This window comes from Schistocerca serialis, chromosome 9 (assembly GCF_023864345.2).
Source record: "Schistocerca serialis cubense isolate TAMUIC-IGC-003099 chromosome 9, iqSchSeri2.2, whole genome shotgun sequence".
NCBI classification, from domain to species: Eukaryota; Metazoa; Arthropoda; class Insecta; order Orthoptera; family Acrididae; genus Schistocerca; species Schistocerca serialis.
In genome coordinates this window covers 117,915,888-117,935,033 of record NC_064646.1, presented here as the reverse complement: position 1 = coordinate 117,935,033, position 19,146 = coordinate 117,915,888, and the positions used below count along the sequence as shown (strand labels likewise).

The window sequence follows — 19,146 nt, the reverse complement described above, 5'->3', positions numbered from 1 at the left end:
TCCAGGATATGTTAATAAGGTTGGCAAAGCTCAGTTTGTGAGAGAGGAGTGGTGGTTGATAGTGTGGTTATTTATGGAGCTGCAGAGTGACAGGAAGGAAAATACCACTTAGAACAGCTTTTTGAGGTGAACTCTGACCTGCTGCAGTTTGAATTTAGCTTGGCAGATGATACCATCCAAGGAAACATAAAGGGCAGGTAACTACAGAATTATGTAGAAGGTGAGAAATCTGGTGGAGTGGAAAATGGCAAATAAGACATATAGGTCACAGATTAGCTGCTTAATTGCAAGAGATTGCTACACTTGGAATTGTAAAAGAAGGTGGTGAAGTTGGATAACATCCAGAAATAAGGACATTAAATGTTAGGATAACTGCTAAGGACAGGCAGATTCCAGGAAACAGAATGTGAGACCTTAGTTTTGATAGAGCAAAGCACATTTTTGAAAAGATCATACAAAATATGTGATGAGAGTCATCATGTCAAGAGAGGAGGGTTAGGAATGTGAGACCTCAATTTTGATAGAGGAAAAGCACATTTTTGAAAGGACCAAATAAAATATGTGATGAGATTCATCATGTCAACAGAGGAGGGTTTGGAGTATTCGTGATTATGGGAGTGGCAAAACAAAATGAGAGTGGGAAAAACAAGAGAAAGAAGGAAGACAAGCACACAAAAAAACAGGAAGTTGGAAGTATATAGAAAAATTTGTACAAAAATCATGAGAAAAGTGAGGAGTACAGAGGAGGTAATTAGTGCCCAAGTACAGAAGAGTGGGTGTGAATTTATTACTAGAAAAGTGGGCTATAAGATACAAAAAAATTATGACAGTAAAAATTTACAACAATAAATTGCAAGAGAAATGTCATGGAAAAGACATGAAAACAGACAAAAGTTTAAAAACACAGCAAACAGAAAAAGGAAATCAGTGGAAAAAATGGAATCTACTGTACTTGGGAAATGAAAGAATACTGGAAATAGCAGTAACAGTCAATCAGTATGGTTTGGTGAGAAACAAATGCACCAAAAAAATGAAATAATAAGATAGAAACAAAGTAAGTGACAGGTCGGGAAGGAAAGTGCTGTCAAATTTGCAAATAAATCAGTGAAAAACCATAAATGAAGTGCTACATGCAAATTCATAAATAACAGTGGACTCATATAAGTGCGCAGATATCGTTACTAGAAAAAGCATAGGACCGAGATGTTGGTTAATACAGATAGTACAGGTAAATTGAGCAAAATCACACTTAATGTGAAAACAGAGACATTTTGATCAATATAGACAACAACAAAGAATGAAAAGAGGATTACATAAGAAGTGTTGATTGCTGCAAGAGCAATATTATGTATTCTCATCCTGTCAGGTAAGTTTCCCCTGAGGCAGGGTTCTGGATGACTTTTCCGAATTCTCCCCATTTCCTAAACCTCACCAGTCCTTTTCCTTCATCCCTCTTCCTTCCCCTTCAACCCTTTTCCCAATAGGTGTAGCCACTGGCTCCAAAAGCCTGCACATTTATTTACTCTTTATATATGTTTTCTGATGAAACTTATTGGCAGATTAAGACTGTGGGCCGGACCGAAACTCGAACTTGGGACCTCTGCCTTTCATGAGCAAGTGCTCCACTGATTGAGCTGCCAAAACAACTCACGGTCCAGCCTCACAGCTTTACTTCCCCCAGTACATCATCTCCTACCTTCCAAACTTCACAGGTCTCCTGCAAAACTTTCAAGACTAGCACCCCTGGAAGAAAGGATACTGCAGAGACGGGTTATAGCCACAGGCAGGGGGACGTTTCCAAAGTGAAATTCTCACTCTGCGCCAGATTGAGTGCTGATATAAACTTCCTGGAGGATTGAAACTGTGTACTGGCCCAAGACTCAAACCCAGGACCTTTTCCAGGAGTGACAGTCTTGCAAGTTTCGCAGGAGGACTTCTATGAAGTTTGAAAGGTAGGAGACAAGGTACTGGTGGAAGTGAAGCTCTGAGAAGGGGTTGTGAATTGTGCTTGTATAGCTCAGTCAGTAGAGCACTTACCTACGAAATGTAAAGGTCTTGGTCCTACATGCAATTTTAATCTGCCAGAAAGTTTTTTTACCTGCACTGCAATGCAGAGTGAAAATTTCGCTCTGGATGTTTTCTCCTGACGCCACTTGGTGAGTTGATTTTTTATTAGTCCAATTATATCACATTTTAAAAGAAAAGCCAATTATTTTTATTGATAAATTAAATTACGTGATAAGCTGTATGGAAAAATTACATTGTTACTGGAATAAATTAAAGCTTAATAGCTATGACTCTGTGTCTTATGCCATGTGTAAAAGATGATTACTGTAATCCTGGAAGAAAACATGACACTACCCCGAAAAAGTAAGGACATAAAATAGAACAGTTTCCAGGTGCTACACCAACACATCTTTATTTTCAGTACTGCAGAGATGGATCTTTCTGAAGTCCTGATTATTGTTATAATTTCAAAAAATATATATGTTTATGAGCGTACACAAGAAAATTTTATCAAGTCTCTGACTTTCTTGCTTTGCAGATGCTTTTGTGCTTAATGTTGTTGATAGGTACTGCAAATTCTAAACTATGCTGTTACCAAAAATATAAATATTACTCCATGCTCCCCAAAATTATTACTGTTAATAAATATGTTTAATGTAGAAAGTTATGGTTATTTGATGTCAGTTAAGAGGCTAGTGTGTTAGATTAAAAATATTAGTAAAATAAATATCTACCACTGCATTTGTACTTTGATAGGACTAACATGATAGTGATATGATTTGCAAAACTTGAAACAAAATATATCTTCTCTTTATTTTCATTACTTACAGATATTTCTTGTTTTCATAGACATCAGACAGACCAAGAACATGTGGATGGTCAATCAGCTTCATTATGGCAATCTCTCTCTCAACCTAAAATGACAAAATAATCATTACAGCATGGTGTTTGCACTGACAACTAATTTATAAACTGCAGCTGACACCTGAAAGAGGAATACATAGAAGTTAAATCTTTGAAGGTACAAACACAGAATATATACTGGGAACTGGGATTGCTTCCAAAAGAAAATCTCAAAGCAGGCTGAAGATATAATTGATTACATTGATTTATGACTGTTTCATATTCATATAAACTGCTCAAAAATTCTGGACTACCCTCATCATCTGCATAGTTGGTGTGTGTGCTTTTTTGAGGTGGCACATTGTGCCCATACATTATCACCTTGAAAGACTGAATGTGACTGTGACTAGTCAAAACCTGCAGTGTGACACTGCAGGATGCCACCTCATCTGGAGGATTGCCACTGAAGCTGTTGCTTGAGCAGAAGTGCCCTGATCATCTTGCAGAGAGCATGCCAAGGGTGATCAAAACATGATAAAATGTTTCATAGTGTCGGCTTGTGGCTGATAGCTTGGAATATTTTTAAAAGTGTGACAAATTTTATTACAGTAACTTTGGTTAATAAAACAGTTTTTCCTGATAATTAAAATGTAACTAAATACAGTGACTGTGTCCATGGTTTGCTTACAAATGGTTCAAATGGCTCTGAGCACTATGGGACTCAACTGCTGAGGTCATTAGTCCCCTAGAACTTAGAACTAGTTAAACCTAACTAACCTAAGGACATCACACACGTCCATGCCCCAGGCAGGATTCGAACCTGCGACCGTAGCGGTCTCGCGGTTCCAGACTGCAGCGCCAGAACCGCGCGGCCACTTCGGCCGGCCGGTTTGCTTACAGTAATGTAAATAAGATAGTAACATATGGTGCGCTAGGAATATGAAATATCTGCTTTAATTATCATCACATGTGTCAGTCACCATTTCAAATCATCTGATTTTCTCTCTTGTTTCATACTCTGTAATGAACATAAAAATTTCTCAAGAAAATGTTTAGCTCTACCTACTTAGGTGTGAAAAAAAGGCAGTTTAGATTTGAGGGGAATAAGGGATGAAAAAATAAGCCTTATGAAAAAGGAGTAACTTTACTGTGAAATAAAGAAAGACAATAACCATTATAAGGGCATATGAGGTCAAAACTTTGGATTTAAATAATAAATTCATTTTCAGTTTAGATTTTACAATAAAACTTGTGTTACTGAAACCTTAGTGCTACAAAACCAATTACAAAAGTAACATACAAGGAATGAAAAAATGACTGCTTTCATAACTAATATATGCCATAATGTATTACTTATGATCATTTTTCAACCTAGAAATGTGTTGTCATATGGTGAGATGTTTCAGTTAGCTCTGTCAACTCATGAGGGAAACCCCCCATCACACCCTCTCAGATTTAGTAGTAAAGTGGCCTACTGTATAGTCTGTCAAAAACTGAACGTTGATCCAGCATGAAAACAGGAAGAAGGAGTACTGAGCTGTGAAAAAAGAAGCAAAATAGAATCAATGAATGGTCCAAGCCTAAGAGCAAATCTTAAGAGTCACATCATTGTGGTTGTGTGGTCATGGTGTTGGACTGCAAAGCAGGAAACCCATATTCTAATTCCCTTGTACCTCATTTCTTCTTTTTCTTCCCCCCACAAAGTTATGAACTGACCACCCAGGTATTGCGTGTCTGTCGTCCCTCTGCAGAGTTGGCAGTTGTCATACTATGTGTTGGTAATACAATATGAATAATGTGGAAAGAAAGTATTACCATCATAAGCAAATGAGACGAATGGTGAGATCAGGTGAGATGACACACAGATCTCTCACAGAAATTAAAATAACAAATAAATGGATGTGAATTAAGTTACAACAAAGGAAATCAAGAGTAAAAATTTTCAAAATGGAAGGCATGATTCATAACATGTGGTACATGTCTAAAACAAATAGGGGAAACGTAAATCTGGAGGTCCCTTCTGTACACCTTCCTGTTGCAAATGGATATTGCACCACAACGCAGACACAAATCTGAAACAGCAAACAGACCTGTCAGTGACCAGACAGTCAATTCATAATTTTGTTGGAAAAAAGAAGGGGGGGGGGGGGGGAGGAGGGAGCACAAGGGAGGTTCAAACACAGATCTCCCACTTTGCAGTTCAACACTGTGACCACACAACCATTTGACTCTTGAAACTTACTAAGTGCTGCATAGGTTGAGCTTGGTTCATTCATTCTCTGATTTTGCTTCTTTTATCATAGTTCAGTACAGTTCCTGGCTGTTTTCATGCTTGACCTGTGTTCAGTTTTTGATGGACTGTCCACTGGGCCATCTTACCATTAAATCTGTGGGAGGTGTGATGGGGAGTTTTTCTTGTCAGTGGCAGTGGAGAAGCAGTCTTCCTACAGATGTAATCACACATACTACAGGATAAATGGCTGAGGCCTTGGAAAACGAAAGGCACAAACTTTTTTGTGGAATGGATGTCTGTAGACTCAAATCAATCATAACCATAATTAATTAAACATGCCATATAAATACACAGAACTGCAAGGTAAGTCATATTTATTTTGGACAAGATCCCATAAGATAGTAAAATTGTGATTATTATTGCTATTGTTACCCCTTCCCTTCAAGTAAGAATTTACTATGAATGTTGAACTTCTGTTGATAATTATGTCCACAGTAGTTGTGACAGGTAAGAACCAAACTACCATTTTGTACTTTTCTATAGGCGAATTGAATAGTTCTCATGTAGCACTGAAAACATCCACTAAAATTTTGTGGTGTATAATTTCATGTGTTTCCAGGATGGAACATACTCATGAAGACCTTATTTACTGTAGCAGCAGGCATTATTAGTCTATCTAACGAAGTGTCATCTAACACTAAAATGTATACTTCCGTAAATTATACTTTCCTCACTGTTGTCTACTTCACGCATTAGGCCTATTACTCATGAGTCCACCTTTTACTCTGTTGTATTATTCTGTGCCTCAAAAAAATTCTCTCCCACAGGGAGTACCACAAATAACTTTCCCATTTTCAATGAAAATAACAAGAAGTACAGAAAATTTCATTTTTTTTTAAAATGAATTATGCATTTTGTAAAGAGCATCAATGAATTTGCAGCAGCTACTGATTACACCATACTGAAGGCATTCAAGTAAGATTCCCATGACTTTGCTTGTCAGCAATGATAAAATGATAAGACCTCGAGTGACAGAGGTATCACTGCTGTGGTACACGGTCAGAGAAGTATTGTTAGTTATTTATGATACTGTCAATTGGAATGAGCAACATGAGTGAGCTGTGCAAACAATGTGGTTCTAGTCTCAAAACATTTTTTTAAAAACAGTGAATCTGTGATTATTGTAAAAAAGGCCATAATCCACATTCTTCATTCTTGGTTTATACAGAACTGTTTCCTGGTCATTCAGTCTCTCTGTCTGATGTCATCAGTTGACCCATCCACTCAACTGACTTCAATCTATGCAAAGTTTTCTTTTGGGTACCTACAGTCTAAGATGCTGGACATTGCCCGGGATCCAAAAAAAAAAAGAAGTGCCATTTTTGAAAATGTGAAACTTGTGCCTCAAATGTAAAAACAAATCATGTCACTCCCTATACTTTCAGTAGTGATTTGAAATGTCAGTTTGCCCCAACTGTTTACAGATATGACCTTAACAGAAAGGTAAATAAGAGAAACATTAGTGTTTTAATTAAGAAATATTTATCATAATACAAGTTATTGCTCTGTTTACTTTGTTGAAATATCAGTTTAGGTTTACTCTTACTTATATTTTAAAACATACATATACACATATGCAATCCACTGACAAACATGTTATGTTGTATTACTTTGATCATAAACTAATGTAGGAACAATAACTTTTCGGGTAATGTAAGTACTGTTGTGTGGATGTTTTATTGAACATATGATACTGTTAGTGGTCACATTAAACTAAATGTCTGTAAAATTTGAATGTTACAGAGATCATAACCTTGCACAAAACCAATTTGGTGTATTATTTTTTATTCAAATTCATTCCAAGCACACAAAAAGAAACTTTGATGTTTCATATATGCCTATAAATGGTTTGTGTACTACTTGCTTACTTAACACAGGTGATACTGTAGGACTATGAATTAGGAAAAGCAACAGACTTAAGACAGAATACTATCACAGTATAAATAAGAATATTGGTTAAACTTGAAATGTTTGTGCAACACTAATAAACTATATCAGTCAGAAGAGATTCACATACACCACAAATGCTTGTGGCTGCTGCGGAACTGGTAAAATTACTAAGAACAACTAAAAAATATATATATATATCAGAGTTTGTTGCATAATAAATGCCATGAACTGTCTATCTGTGATAGAAAGAAGATCCCAATCACAAAGCGGAAAAACCTAAAATATTTCTGGTGCTGATGGCATATAGCAACTACAAAAGTGGATTTTGTGTTGTCTAATACCACACCACAGTTGTGACTGAAGTATATCAGCTTACACCACACCACAGTTGTGACTGAAGTATATCAGGAGAATTAATATATTTGTTTGCTTACCTTCATAAGCACGGACTCACTCAGTTTCTCTCTGTTGATGATTTTGATAGCTACCTTCTTGCCCATAACACAGTGAACACCAAGTTTAACCAGACCTAAGAGCAGCAAATAATAAATTTTCAGCATATATTCAAAAACATCCAAGACACAAAACATGGTAATATTGTAAGATGAGAATGTAATAAAATTTCAATTTCGTTGTAAGTCATGCAATTCTCTCGTATGACTCTCTTTTAAATTATTAACAACTGTTATAACAACAATGGATATATATGGATCTCAGAAAAAAGAATTCATCGCCTCCCCTACTTAAAGATGGGAGACATTAGTACATTAAATTGTTAGGCTACAGTATTGATTAGAAATGTCTCTCAGATCTAAAAGCAGTGATAGGATGACAACAGCACTCTCACAAAAGTCAGACCACTGATACAATTCCCCCCACCCCAAATACTTGGAAGAGTAGGACATGGAAGTTTGAGCAGTAATTTACCTTTTTGCCTTGAAATGTACATTGTATTTAACAAAACCAAAACATACTGGCATCACTAATTATTCAGCTGATATAGAATTAGATAAAATAAAACAATCGCATTGTATTCCCTGAACAATGAATCTCTTTAAAAGGCTCATATTTAGCCACTGTTGGTAGAATGATGATGTACCAAAGATTAATGTAAACAATATGACATTTTTGACAAAATTATCAGAAGCATAGATTGCTGTTTACCGTACAGAGGAGGTGTTGATGCAGACAGGCACAACAAATTTTTAAACAAGTAAGCTTTTGGCCCAAAGGCCTTCTTCTGAAATAGACAACATACATACTCACATTCAAAGATGCAAAACTGCACACATTATCACTGTCTCTGGCTATTGAGGCCAGACTGCAAGCAACAGCACACAATAAGTTAAGCAATCTGGGTGGTGGGAGTAAAGAGGAGGCTGGAATGGGGAGGGGGAGGGATAGCATGGTGAGACTGGGGAATAGTAAAGCACTGCTTGAGAGAGCATACGGGGATCAGGAGGGGAGAGGGTAGGGCAGCTAGCTGCAGTCAGGAGGTTAGACAGAGAGCAGGGAAGGGGGGGGGGGCAGAAAAGAAGAGAAGTCAAAAAGAGAAATAAAAGACTGTGGGGCATAGGTGGATAGAAGGCTTTGTAGTGATGGAGTGAGAACAGGGAAGGGCATAGGAGGGTGATGGACAGAGACTAAAGAAGGTTCATACTGGGAGGATTTTGGGAACATAGGCTACACTGCAGGGAGAATTCCTGATTGTGCAATTCAGAAAAGCTCGTATGAATGAGATTTTCACTCTGCAGCGGAGTGTGCGCTGATATGAAACTTCCTGGCAGATTAAAACTGTGTGCCCGACCGAACCTTGCAGAACTAGCACTCCTGAAAGAAAGGATATAGCGGAGACATGGCTTAGCCAAAGCCTGGGGGATGTTTCCAGAGAGCTTCTGTAAAGTTTGGAACGTAGGAGACAAGATACTGGCAGAAGTAAGGCTGTGAGTACCGGGCGTGAGTCGTGCTTCGGTGGCTCAGATGGTAGAGCACTTGCCCGCGAAAGGCAAAGGTCCCGAGTTCGAGTCTCGGTCGGGCACACAGTTTTAATCTGCCAGGAAGTTTCAGAAAAGCTGGTGTTGGTAAGAAGGATCCAGATGGCACAGGCTGTGAAGCAGTCACTGAAATTAAGAATGTTGTGTTGGACAGCATGCTCAGCAACTGGGTGGTCCAGTTGTTTCTTGGTCACAGTTTGTTGGTGGCCACTCATGTAGCCAGACTGCTTGTTGGTTGTCATGTCAAAGTAGAATGCAGCACAGAGTTTGCAGCTTAGTTTGTAGATCACATGACTGGTTTCACAGGTAGCCCTGCCTTTGATGGAACAGGTGATGCTTGTGACTGGACTGGAAAAGGTGGTAATGGGAAGATGTATGGGACAGGTCTGTTACGAGAATACAAGCCATGAGGGGAGCAGCATGGGAGCAGGGATTGAGTAGGGATGGATGATGACATTGTGTAGGTTCAGTGAGTGGCAGAATACCACTGTTGGAGGAGTGGAAAGAAAGAACATTACTCATTTCAGGGCACATCAAGAGGTAGTTGTAACCATGGCAGAGAATGTGATTCAGTTGCTCCAGTCCTGGGTGGCACTAAGTCACAGGAGGAATTTGTTTCTCTGACTGAATGGTCGAACATCAGGAGATGGTGAGCGACTGGAGAGATGAGACATGGAAGATCTGTTTCTGTACAAGTTCGGGAGGGTAATTACAGTCTGTGAAGATCTCAATGAGATCCTTGGTACCGTATATCGCAACATTGCAGATGCAACAGCCGTGGGTGTCTAGGCTGTACGGAAGGGACTTCTTTGTATGTAATGGGTGGTTTGTAGGTTTGATATGGACAGAGGTACTGATGTAGCTATCTTTGAGGTGGAGGTCAATATCAAGGAAGGTGGCCTATTGAGTTGAGGACGACCAGGTGAAGTGAATGGTGGAGTGGGTTTTGAGGTACTGGAGGAATGTAGGTAGGATGTCCTCACCATCAATCCAGATCATGAAGACGTCATCAGCGCATTTGGACCAGGTGAGCAGTTTGGGATTCTTGGGGTTGGGAAGGAAACCTCTAGATGGCTGGCATAGGCTGGTGTCATGCAGGTGCCCATTTTCATACTCTGGACTTGTTTGTAAGTGATGCCTTCAAAGGAAAAGTAATTGTTCCTGAGGATATAGTTGGTCATGGTGACGAGGAAGGCAGTCACAGGTTTGGAATCTGCTGGGTATTGGTAAAGGTACCGCTCAATAGCAGTAAGGCAGTAGGAGCCGGCCATGGTGGCCGAGCGGTTCTAGGCGCTACAGTCTGGAACCACGTGACCACTACGGTCACAGGTTCGAATCCTGCCTCGGGCATGGATGTGTGTGATGTCCTTAGGTTAGTTAGGTTTAAGTAGTTCTAAGTTCTAGGGGACTGATGACCTCAGAAGTTAAGTCCCATAGTGCTCAGAGCCATTTGAACCATTTTTTGCTGTAGGAATTGAGGATGTTAGCGTAAAGGGGATGTGGCATCAATAGTGATGAGCAACACACAGTGTGGTAAAGGAACAGGAACTGTGGAGAATTGGTGGTGGAAATGGTTGATGTCTTTTATATAGGAGGGTAGGTTGTGGGTAATAGGCTGAAAGTGTTGGTCTATGAAAGCAGAGATTCTCTCAGTGGGGGCAAAGTAACTGGCCACAATGGTGCATCCAGGGTGTTTGTATTTATGGACTTCACAAAGTATGTAGAAGACAGGAGTGCAGTGAGTGGTAGGGGTGAGGAGAAGAAGAGGTTCTGGGATGGACCTAAGGATTTGAGGAGAGACTGGGGATCCTACAAGATTTCTGGAATTGGATCACTGAGGCAGGGTTTGTAGGTGGATGAATCTGATCTTTGGCAGATTCCTTCCACCAGATAATACCTGCAGTTCAAAACCAAAGTGGTGGAGTCTCTGTCAGCAGCTGGGATTATAAGACCAGGACCAGTTTTTAGGTTAGGGATTGCAGTTATTTCTGCGGATGTTGCAGTTATTTCTGCGGATGTAAGGTTAGCTTGCTATGTTGAGGGATTTGGAGATTGATAGTGAGGCAAGATTTGAGGCTAAGAAATTCTGGAAAGTGAACAGGGGAGTGAATTGGGTGGTCCCAAAGTCTCGCCATCTGGTCTCAGAGGAGTAGTTCCCTTGTGACTCAGTACCATCCAGGAATGGAGCAACTGACTCAAACTCTCCTTCAGGGTGATGACCACCATTTGTCATAACCTGAAATGAGGAAGCCGGCCACAGTGGTCTCGCCGTTCTAGGCGCGCAGTCCGGAACCGTGCGACTGCTATGGTCGCAGGTTCGAATCCTGCCTCGGGCATGGATGTGTGTGATGTCCTTAGGTTAGTTAGGTTTAAGTAGTTCTAAGTTCTAGGGGACTGATGACCACAGCTGTTAAGTCCCATAGTGCTTAGAGCCATTTGAACCATTTTTTGAAATGAGGAATGTCTTTCCCATTGTCCTTACCACTCTTCCCACAGTGGTATTCTGCTGCCCACTGCACCTACACAATATTGTCATCCATCCCTACTTAGCTCCTGCTCCCAACACCTTGCCTCATAGATCATATTCCTGTAATAGACCTAGATGTAAGACCTGTCCCATACATCTCTCCACCACCACCTACTCCAGTCCCATCCCAAGCATCACCTATCTCATCAAAGGCAGAGATACCTGTGAAATCAGACATCTAAAACCTAAGCTGCAACCACTGTGCTGCATTCTACATGGGCATGACAACCAACAAGCTGTCTGCCAGTTAAGTTTTTTGTGACAGAGTCATTACATAAAAATTTCTCAGTTTGCCTGTAATGTCAAATTCAGATTACATTCCAATCTTGCAGTGATATCCCCCATCATCTTCATCAGGGACTGAAACTGACAGTCAGGAATTAGCAAGGTTCCCTGTTTTATACCCACAGGATGGCATTCAATTGGCTGGATTACATCATGGTGGCATGTACAGAGGTGGTGCATTCTACGTCGAGTGCATCACACGTATACGTGCCATCATGACATAATCCAGCTAATCAGATGCCTTCCTCAGGGAAAAAAATGCGGGAACCTTAACAGTTCATGACAGTCAGTTTTAGTCCCTGACGAAAACACTGGAGGATCTCATTGAAAGCATTGAATTTTATCCAAATTTCACATGACAAGTGTATCAAAAAATTTTTATGCAGTAAGTTATCTGTCTGCATGAATGGACACCAACAAACTGTGGCCAAGAAAAAGCTGGACTACCCAGTTGCTAAGTACACTATCCAACACACCATTCTTCATTTCAATGACTGTGAATTTCACAGGTGGGAACTCTACCTGTGATATATCCTACATTCCCATAACTATCATGGCCTCGACCTTTGTTAGTCATTGTCCTTCAAGCACCTATCACCTTATATATGAAGATCATAACCGTTCTCAAAAGAACAGATAGTACTGATGACCATGCAGCTTCTCTAGAATAAATGATAATTAATCAAAATGCTCTGCTGCCAACAGGTGTTGTTGATATACCTTGAAGGGGACAGCTGAAAATGTGTGCCCCGACCGGGACCCGAACCTGGGATCTCCTTCTTACATGGCAGACGCTCTATCCATCTGAGACACTGAGGACACAGATGAATACTGCAACTGCAGGGATTTATTCCTTACACACTTCCTGTGAGACCCACATTCCCAACTGTCTTACGGGAATCGTCACCTTAGTGTGTGCAAGTAATGAGTGGATGGGCAAATATCTATTAGGTACATTACGTATGTAGATTGTGGACAGTTCGGAATGTGGGTCTCACGGGAAGCATGCAAGGGATAAATCCCTGCAGCCGCGCTATTCATCTGTGTCCTCAGTGGCTCAGATGGATAGAGCATCTGCCATGTAAGCAGGAAATCCCAGGTTCAAGTCCTGGTCGGGGCACACATTTTCAGCAGTCCGCATCAAGGCATATCAACAACACCTGTCAGCAGCTGAGGGTTTCAATTAATTATCACCTATCACCTTCCCTGTTCTCACTCCATCACTATACAGCCTTCTATTCCACCTATGCTCCCACAGTCGTTTTACTTCTCTTCTTTTTCACTTCCCCAATCTCTACCTAATCTCCTGACTGCACATTGCTGCCTTACCCTTACTCCATCTCGTCCCTGGATGTTCCCACAAGCAGCACTTTACCGTACCCTACACTTACCTTGCTATCCTCCCACTCCTGATCCCAGCCTCCTCATTACCCCAACCGCTGAGACTGCTTCTCCCACCATACACTGTTGCTTGCAGTCTGTCCTCGGCGGCCAGAGACAGTGGTCACATGTGCATGTGAGCCCTGTTTACAAGTATTTGTGTATGTACATAGTTCAATTCTCCAAGTTAACATCTCCACTATATGTTGAGTAGTAATTTATCCTTTTTGTAATACTGTTATAATTCATACTGGATTTTCCATTGATTAAATTTTTGACAAACATTTTTAAAAACTGTGGTCACTTAAAATGGAGTTGGAAGTAATACATTATATAGCTGCTGTTTTCTTTAAACTGACATTGTAGTATAATTTTAAATGCTTTTTGTGTACTCAGTGTGGCAGAGATAACAATTAGCTTCCACTGTCTGTCAGCATGCATTGTGGTAGAAGTTCTGTGCTCTGTGCCCATTTTTTTATGCTGTAACTTTTAGAATGGAAATGGGAAAACAAGAGCCTTTTATGGATAAGAAACTAGAATGTAATTTGTTTTATATAATTATTCTCTTGCTAATTCAATAAAATGAGTTGTAATTATTTAAAAGGTGTCTGAATTGTGAACCAGATTAGTTTCATTTGCAGTATATACAAGGTGAGGGGATAGTAGTGTATTTTGTTAGGAATCAATGTGAAGTGATATAAATTTATCGAGTTTCTTATTATGATTTGCTTACCCGTATTAATGAGCATAAGCATCTTGCTAGTGATAGGAATTGTTCTGAAGGGGTCTAGCAATCACAGCCTGTAGCTTTGGACTGGACCACATTTAGGGCAACTTTTATTTCATTTTTCAAAATTCAATATGATGACTGCTAGCCCTTCGTCAATAATACGGGGTTTCCATTCATAAGTCTGTGAGACCTGTGCTTATGGGTAAACTTAATATTGATAGCAAACCTTGGCAATTTTCAACTGGAGAGAAGCCAACAAATATTAAAATATTTTGACAGCAAAGTTTACTGAAGTTGTTGTTGACAATGTGCCAGATGAAAAAGCTACACCAAGCACTTTCTTTCAATGCCCTTATGGCATCACAGCCTCTACAATCAAAATGCAATCTACAAATAATATAGGAATAGAGTTGGATGTCAAGAAATGTGCTGAGGACAGTAGCAGACATTAAACTCAATGGCAATAACTGACACAGTTACATTTAATCGTTTAAATTATTCCACAGAAATTTTAATGGAAGTGAAAATGCAAAACTGAAAGAAACCCTTTGATACTGCAATACCAATAATCAATAATGGAGTGAAAGACATGCAAATTATGAAACATAAGACAGACATTATTAGGTTAATATGGAAGAATAATTTATAAACTATATAACTAAAGCACATTAAGCAGAAAATATTGACAACAAAAATGAATAGACATAAATATTAATCTGCCTGCTTTCATAATAAGAAACAAAAATGGATCATGAAGAAGCTGTATACAAATGCAAAACAATAAAAAAAATAAGCTGCTCAATGTGTAAAGTTTAACGGAATAGTTTACTGCTTGGAAGAAACCTACATAAAGCCATTGGAGAAAACTGAAAGTGTTTTTTAGTTAAAATACATGTGGATAATATCTCATTTAGAGGTTCTTAAAATGTGATAAATACTTTCTGCCATGTACTTCACAGTAGTTTTCAGAGGACACATATATGTCTAGATTTTAAAACTATTGAGACACTCAGTCACTTACTTTTGTTGCATACCCATACACTTCACCAAAATATGTCATGAAATACATACATGGTCTAGGGGTAGCGTCTTTGACTAGTAATTAAAACATCCTGGGTCCTGGGTTCAACCCCACACTACTGCTTAAATTCTGAATGAAAATTGTCAGAAACAGTGGCTGAAGAGATCCAGCATAAGAAGTCACATTCATAGTGCCAGCAGCCTTGTCAAAGAGGGTGGAGGACTGGACAGAGGTCCAGGGCACTCTCTTGCCCTTGGTGTGGGAAACTGTCCCTAAAAGGCAGAAGAATTAATGGTAGCTATCAGAGGAGCCAAGCAAGGCTGGATCTCCTCAGTTTTCTGTATTAGAAGTAGTAGTTGTAGTAGTAGTAGTAGTATTAGCAGTAATTATTTGTTACAATAAACCTTCATGCAGTTTTTTCAGCAAGCAAAAAAGACAGTAGCTTGTATTGTTCCTTTTAAATCACCAGCACTAGAGAATAAGTCAAAGTGCAAAAGCTTAGCCCTAACCTAAAGCAAGAGGTGGAGGGGAGCATACAGCAAAGAGGCTAGACACAAGCGAGGCCACCGGTAAACATTTAGTTGCTATGGTAATCATTACGTTGTGGCACAGGAGGAGGACACAGTGCAACCTACAACACTCAAAACCACAAACAATCGACAAGGTTGAGACACATTAACATCTGACAATACAGTGATCTTTACAAGCAAAGAGAAAAGTAGTTCACAGACGCATCAATAGAAAAAGATAAGCAGCCAGTTGAGCACGAAGTTCAGGCAGAATACAGAATGCAAGCAGGAAGAAAAGTTTTACCTCGGCACCCCTACACTGCAGACACCTCAGCAGCCAACCAACTGCAGTCATGGGAACAGCAAAGAAGGCTATGGGCATTGACTGTGGTACGTAGTGAGACACCTTGATCAATAACAGGACAATGAAGAGAAGTGTTCTTCCTAGCTGGAGTTGCACTTATCCTACGTGTCCAGGGGTTCCAGGCATACCAGAGTTCCAGAAGAAGATTTTTACAGTTGGAAGAGAAGAAACAGCAGCCATGGTCTCCAGAGAGCCACCACATTCAAAAAGGGGGAGGGGGGGGGGGGGCTACTGCGACGATAGTTGAGACATATGAGAAGTTCACCACTCCTGTTTGTTCTTTATAATTTACTTGTTGTAATAGCTTAGTGTTCACCAAAGTGATAATAAAGATTTGGTTTCTGGGTACAACATGAATCTATTAATCCAGTTATTTCAGAGAGTAGTGCACGGCTACAACATCACTGCTGGAAACAGGAGAGGGGGGTACAAGCTGCCTTAAACCATGTTGCTGTGTACCTCCACGACATGGGAGGCCTGCAGCTGTGGTGCTGCCTCTCTAGGTTTCCCTTATGTTAGTTAACCCATGTGTCATGAATGTGGATGAAGTCCAACCTTGTACAAGTACTGATGTAATGCTTTTGAGCGAGGATATCATTACTTCCTTGTACGAACTTTTGTTTTTGAGGAAATGTGAAGCAGAATGACATGAAATTTTGAAGAAAGGATGTCCAACACTGGTGTCACATCTTCTTCAGAAAGATAAATTCAAGACATCTGCATTCCAAACTCGTACGAGCAGCACGAGTGGTTATGTGCTAGTCCTACAAAAAGAAAATTATTCTGCTGGCCACATTTGCTCTTAAGCACAAGAAAAACAGTATTGTCTGCTGAGGGTTTCAGCTGTGTGAAGAATCTGTCTAGAGGATGCACATGGCATGCTTCCTCTAAAGATCATCTCAGTAATTTTATTTCAATTAAAGAACTATCCAAAGAAGTGTTTGGAATTTCAGATCTACTTTATGAACATCACAAACCAATGAAAATTTGACACAACAATGTAGTGAAAGCTAATAGAGAGATTATGAAAATTCTAAGTGATGTCGCAAGTATTTCATGAAATCAGGAGCTAGCTTTCAAAGGTCATGATGAGACAGAAGATTCCCTGAATCTTTAATTTTTCTGAGTCCTTTTTAAACTTGTGATAAACAGATGCAAAGATTTGAAATCATATTGGAAGCAAATGGGCTGTTTCTGGGATTTTCAAAAAATATACAGAATGAACTGACTGAATGTATAAATGAGTCAACATTTGAATATATATATTCAGGTTCGGACAGAACCTCATTTATGTCTGCATTGTGGACAATGCAACATGTTTCGGACAAATCACAGTGGCTCTATTGTTGTGAGGCTGGTGGACTGCAACAGTGCATTCACAAACATTTTCTTGATTTGCATGATGTTAGCCAAGATAGAACTACTGCTGCTTTATTCACTGTGCTGGGTGGCGTTTTTCAGAATTATGGTATGAAGAACAAACTGGTGTCACAAATTTGTGACGGTGCTTCCATCCTGGTGGAAGAATTAAATGGTCTGCAAGCTATGGTCCATAAAATTGCCTCCCAAGCTCTTTCTACTCACTGTTTGGCACACTGCTTAGATTCAGTTTTGCACCAGAACTGTTCTTGTATACAACAAGTAAGGAATTTTTTCTCTGCACTCCAGGATATTCCTGCTTTCTTTCACCAGTCTTCCAAACAAACAACAATTCTAGACAGTATTGCTGGTAAACAAATTCCTCCCAACAGTGAAACGAGATGGAACTGTACCAACAGAATAACATTTGCCATTCTCAAAAACCATTTGTAGATAATTGAGGTTTTAAATGAGACAATTGTCAGTAGAGACTCTAGTGCAACAACTACAAGAGAAGCCTAGACGTTGACTGTGTTTTTCTTCTCTCTGTTCATCAAAGCATATGCTTTTGAACATTCTTGAGAAGAATATCAATGATGCACAGTTTTGCAACAATGCTGTCTCAGAGTGCATAGCCCATACAAGAAACTTGGGATTGTTTTAATTTCATGACATGCTTGGTTTATTTGCAACCTGAAGCTTCCATTAGTAGAGCTGAGATGATGGATGAATACATTGGCAATTCATTGATGTCAAAATATAAACAGACGCAGTTAAGGCACTGGATAATATTGTAATGCAACTGGAAATAAGATTTTCACACTGTTATCAACAGCTCTTCTTTAAATTTCGTGATACTATTCATTTCACCAAATACGCTCAGCATTTCCCAGTAGATGGTGTGGTTTCAGTATTACAAAAGTATGGTGCATCCTTTAATTGCTTGCATTTACATGTAGAAGTGGAGACTGTATTTTCTTCCCAGCACATAAAGTTTGGGAAAAGTAATTGAAAGAATGACTGAGAATGAAATGGACCATATTCTTCAAGAATCTTTCAAACTATTTTGTCTAAATGCTACCATTCCTGCAACAAGTGCTTCCGTTGGAAGACGTTTTTCTTGTCTTAAATGTGTAAAAACATATTTGAGGAACAGTGCAGCCCAAAATCATTTATCAGCTCTTGGTTGTACCTCAACTGAAAAACCAGTGCTGCAAATACTTTAAAGCCAAAACACATAGTTTGACAACATTGTCGAAAGATTTGGGAAGGAGGAGGGTTAAGGATTATGAAGTTAACTTGTTTTACAAGTGACAATGCTCAAATGCCCAGTTTACCAGTTCATTTGTAAATAAAAGTGAGTGTCATTATTATTACTATAATTATTATTAATATTGAAGTAGTGGTAGTATTAGTAGTAGTTGTTGCTGTTGTTGTTATCTTAGTAGTAATAGTAGTAGGTGTGGTGGTCATTAGGAAGACTAGGCATCCCCAGAATTTAGAACCATAATCCGCCACTCGAAAGAATCAGTAATATTCAATGGTACAACAATGCACAAGGTAATGGAAACCACTGCTCCTTAAAGACACATATAGTGTACCAACAGGATTTGTGGCTTATAAATGAAAAGTATGATGATCTCTAAACTGGCAAATATTCTGGACTAGTTCCCCATTCGGATCTCCAGGAAGGGACAGTCAAGGGGGAGGTGACCTTGAGCACATGGTTGGAGGGTAACATACTATGAGTCATAGCATTCTATGAGTCGTAACATGCATAAGTGTATGTACAGGAATGCAGCATTAGAAACCTGAGCAACTTGGACTGTTAGTTGCATCAAGTTCACAGTCTCACACCATACAGTACAACATTGTAGTGGCCTTTCCTGAACTGAGAACATTCTTTACGATTGCATAGCATTCACCCAAAATGTAACACAAGGT

General features: G+C 39.5%; 1 protein-coding gene across 1 annotated transcript in view; it reads right to left on the bottom strand.

The window, feature by feature from the left end:
* The window catches only part of LOC126418948 (serine/threonine-protein kinase BRSK2), a 196,209-nt gene that overhangs the window by 174,220 nt on the left and 2,843 nt on the right, over positions 1-19,146 (bottom strand). Inside the window, exons 2-3 of the mRNA XM_050085984.1 lie at positions 7,468-7,562; positions 2,836-2,921 (exon numbers count right to left, since the gene is read on the bottom strand). Of these exons, the coding sequence (XP_049941941.1) occupies positions 2,836-2,921; positions 7,468-7,562 (181 nt within the window). The remainder of the gene's footprint in view (positions 1-2,835; positions 2,922-7,467; positions 7,563-19,146) is intronic.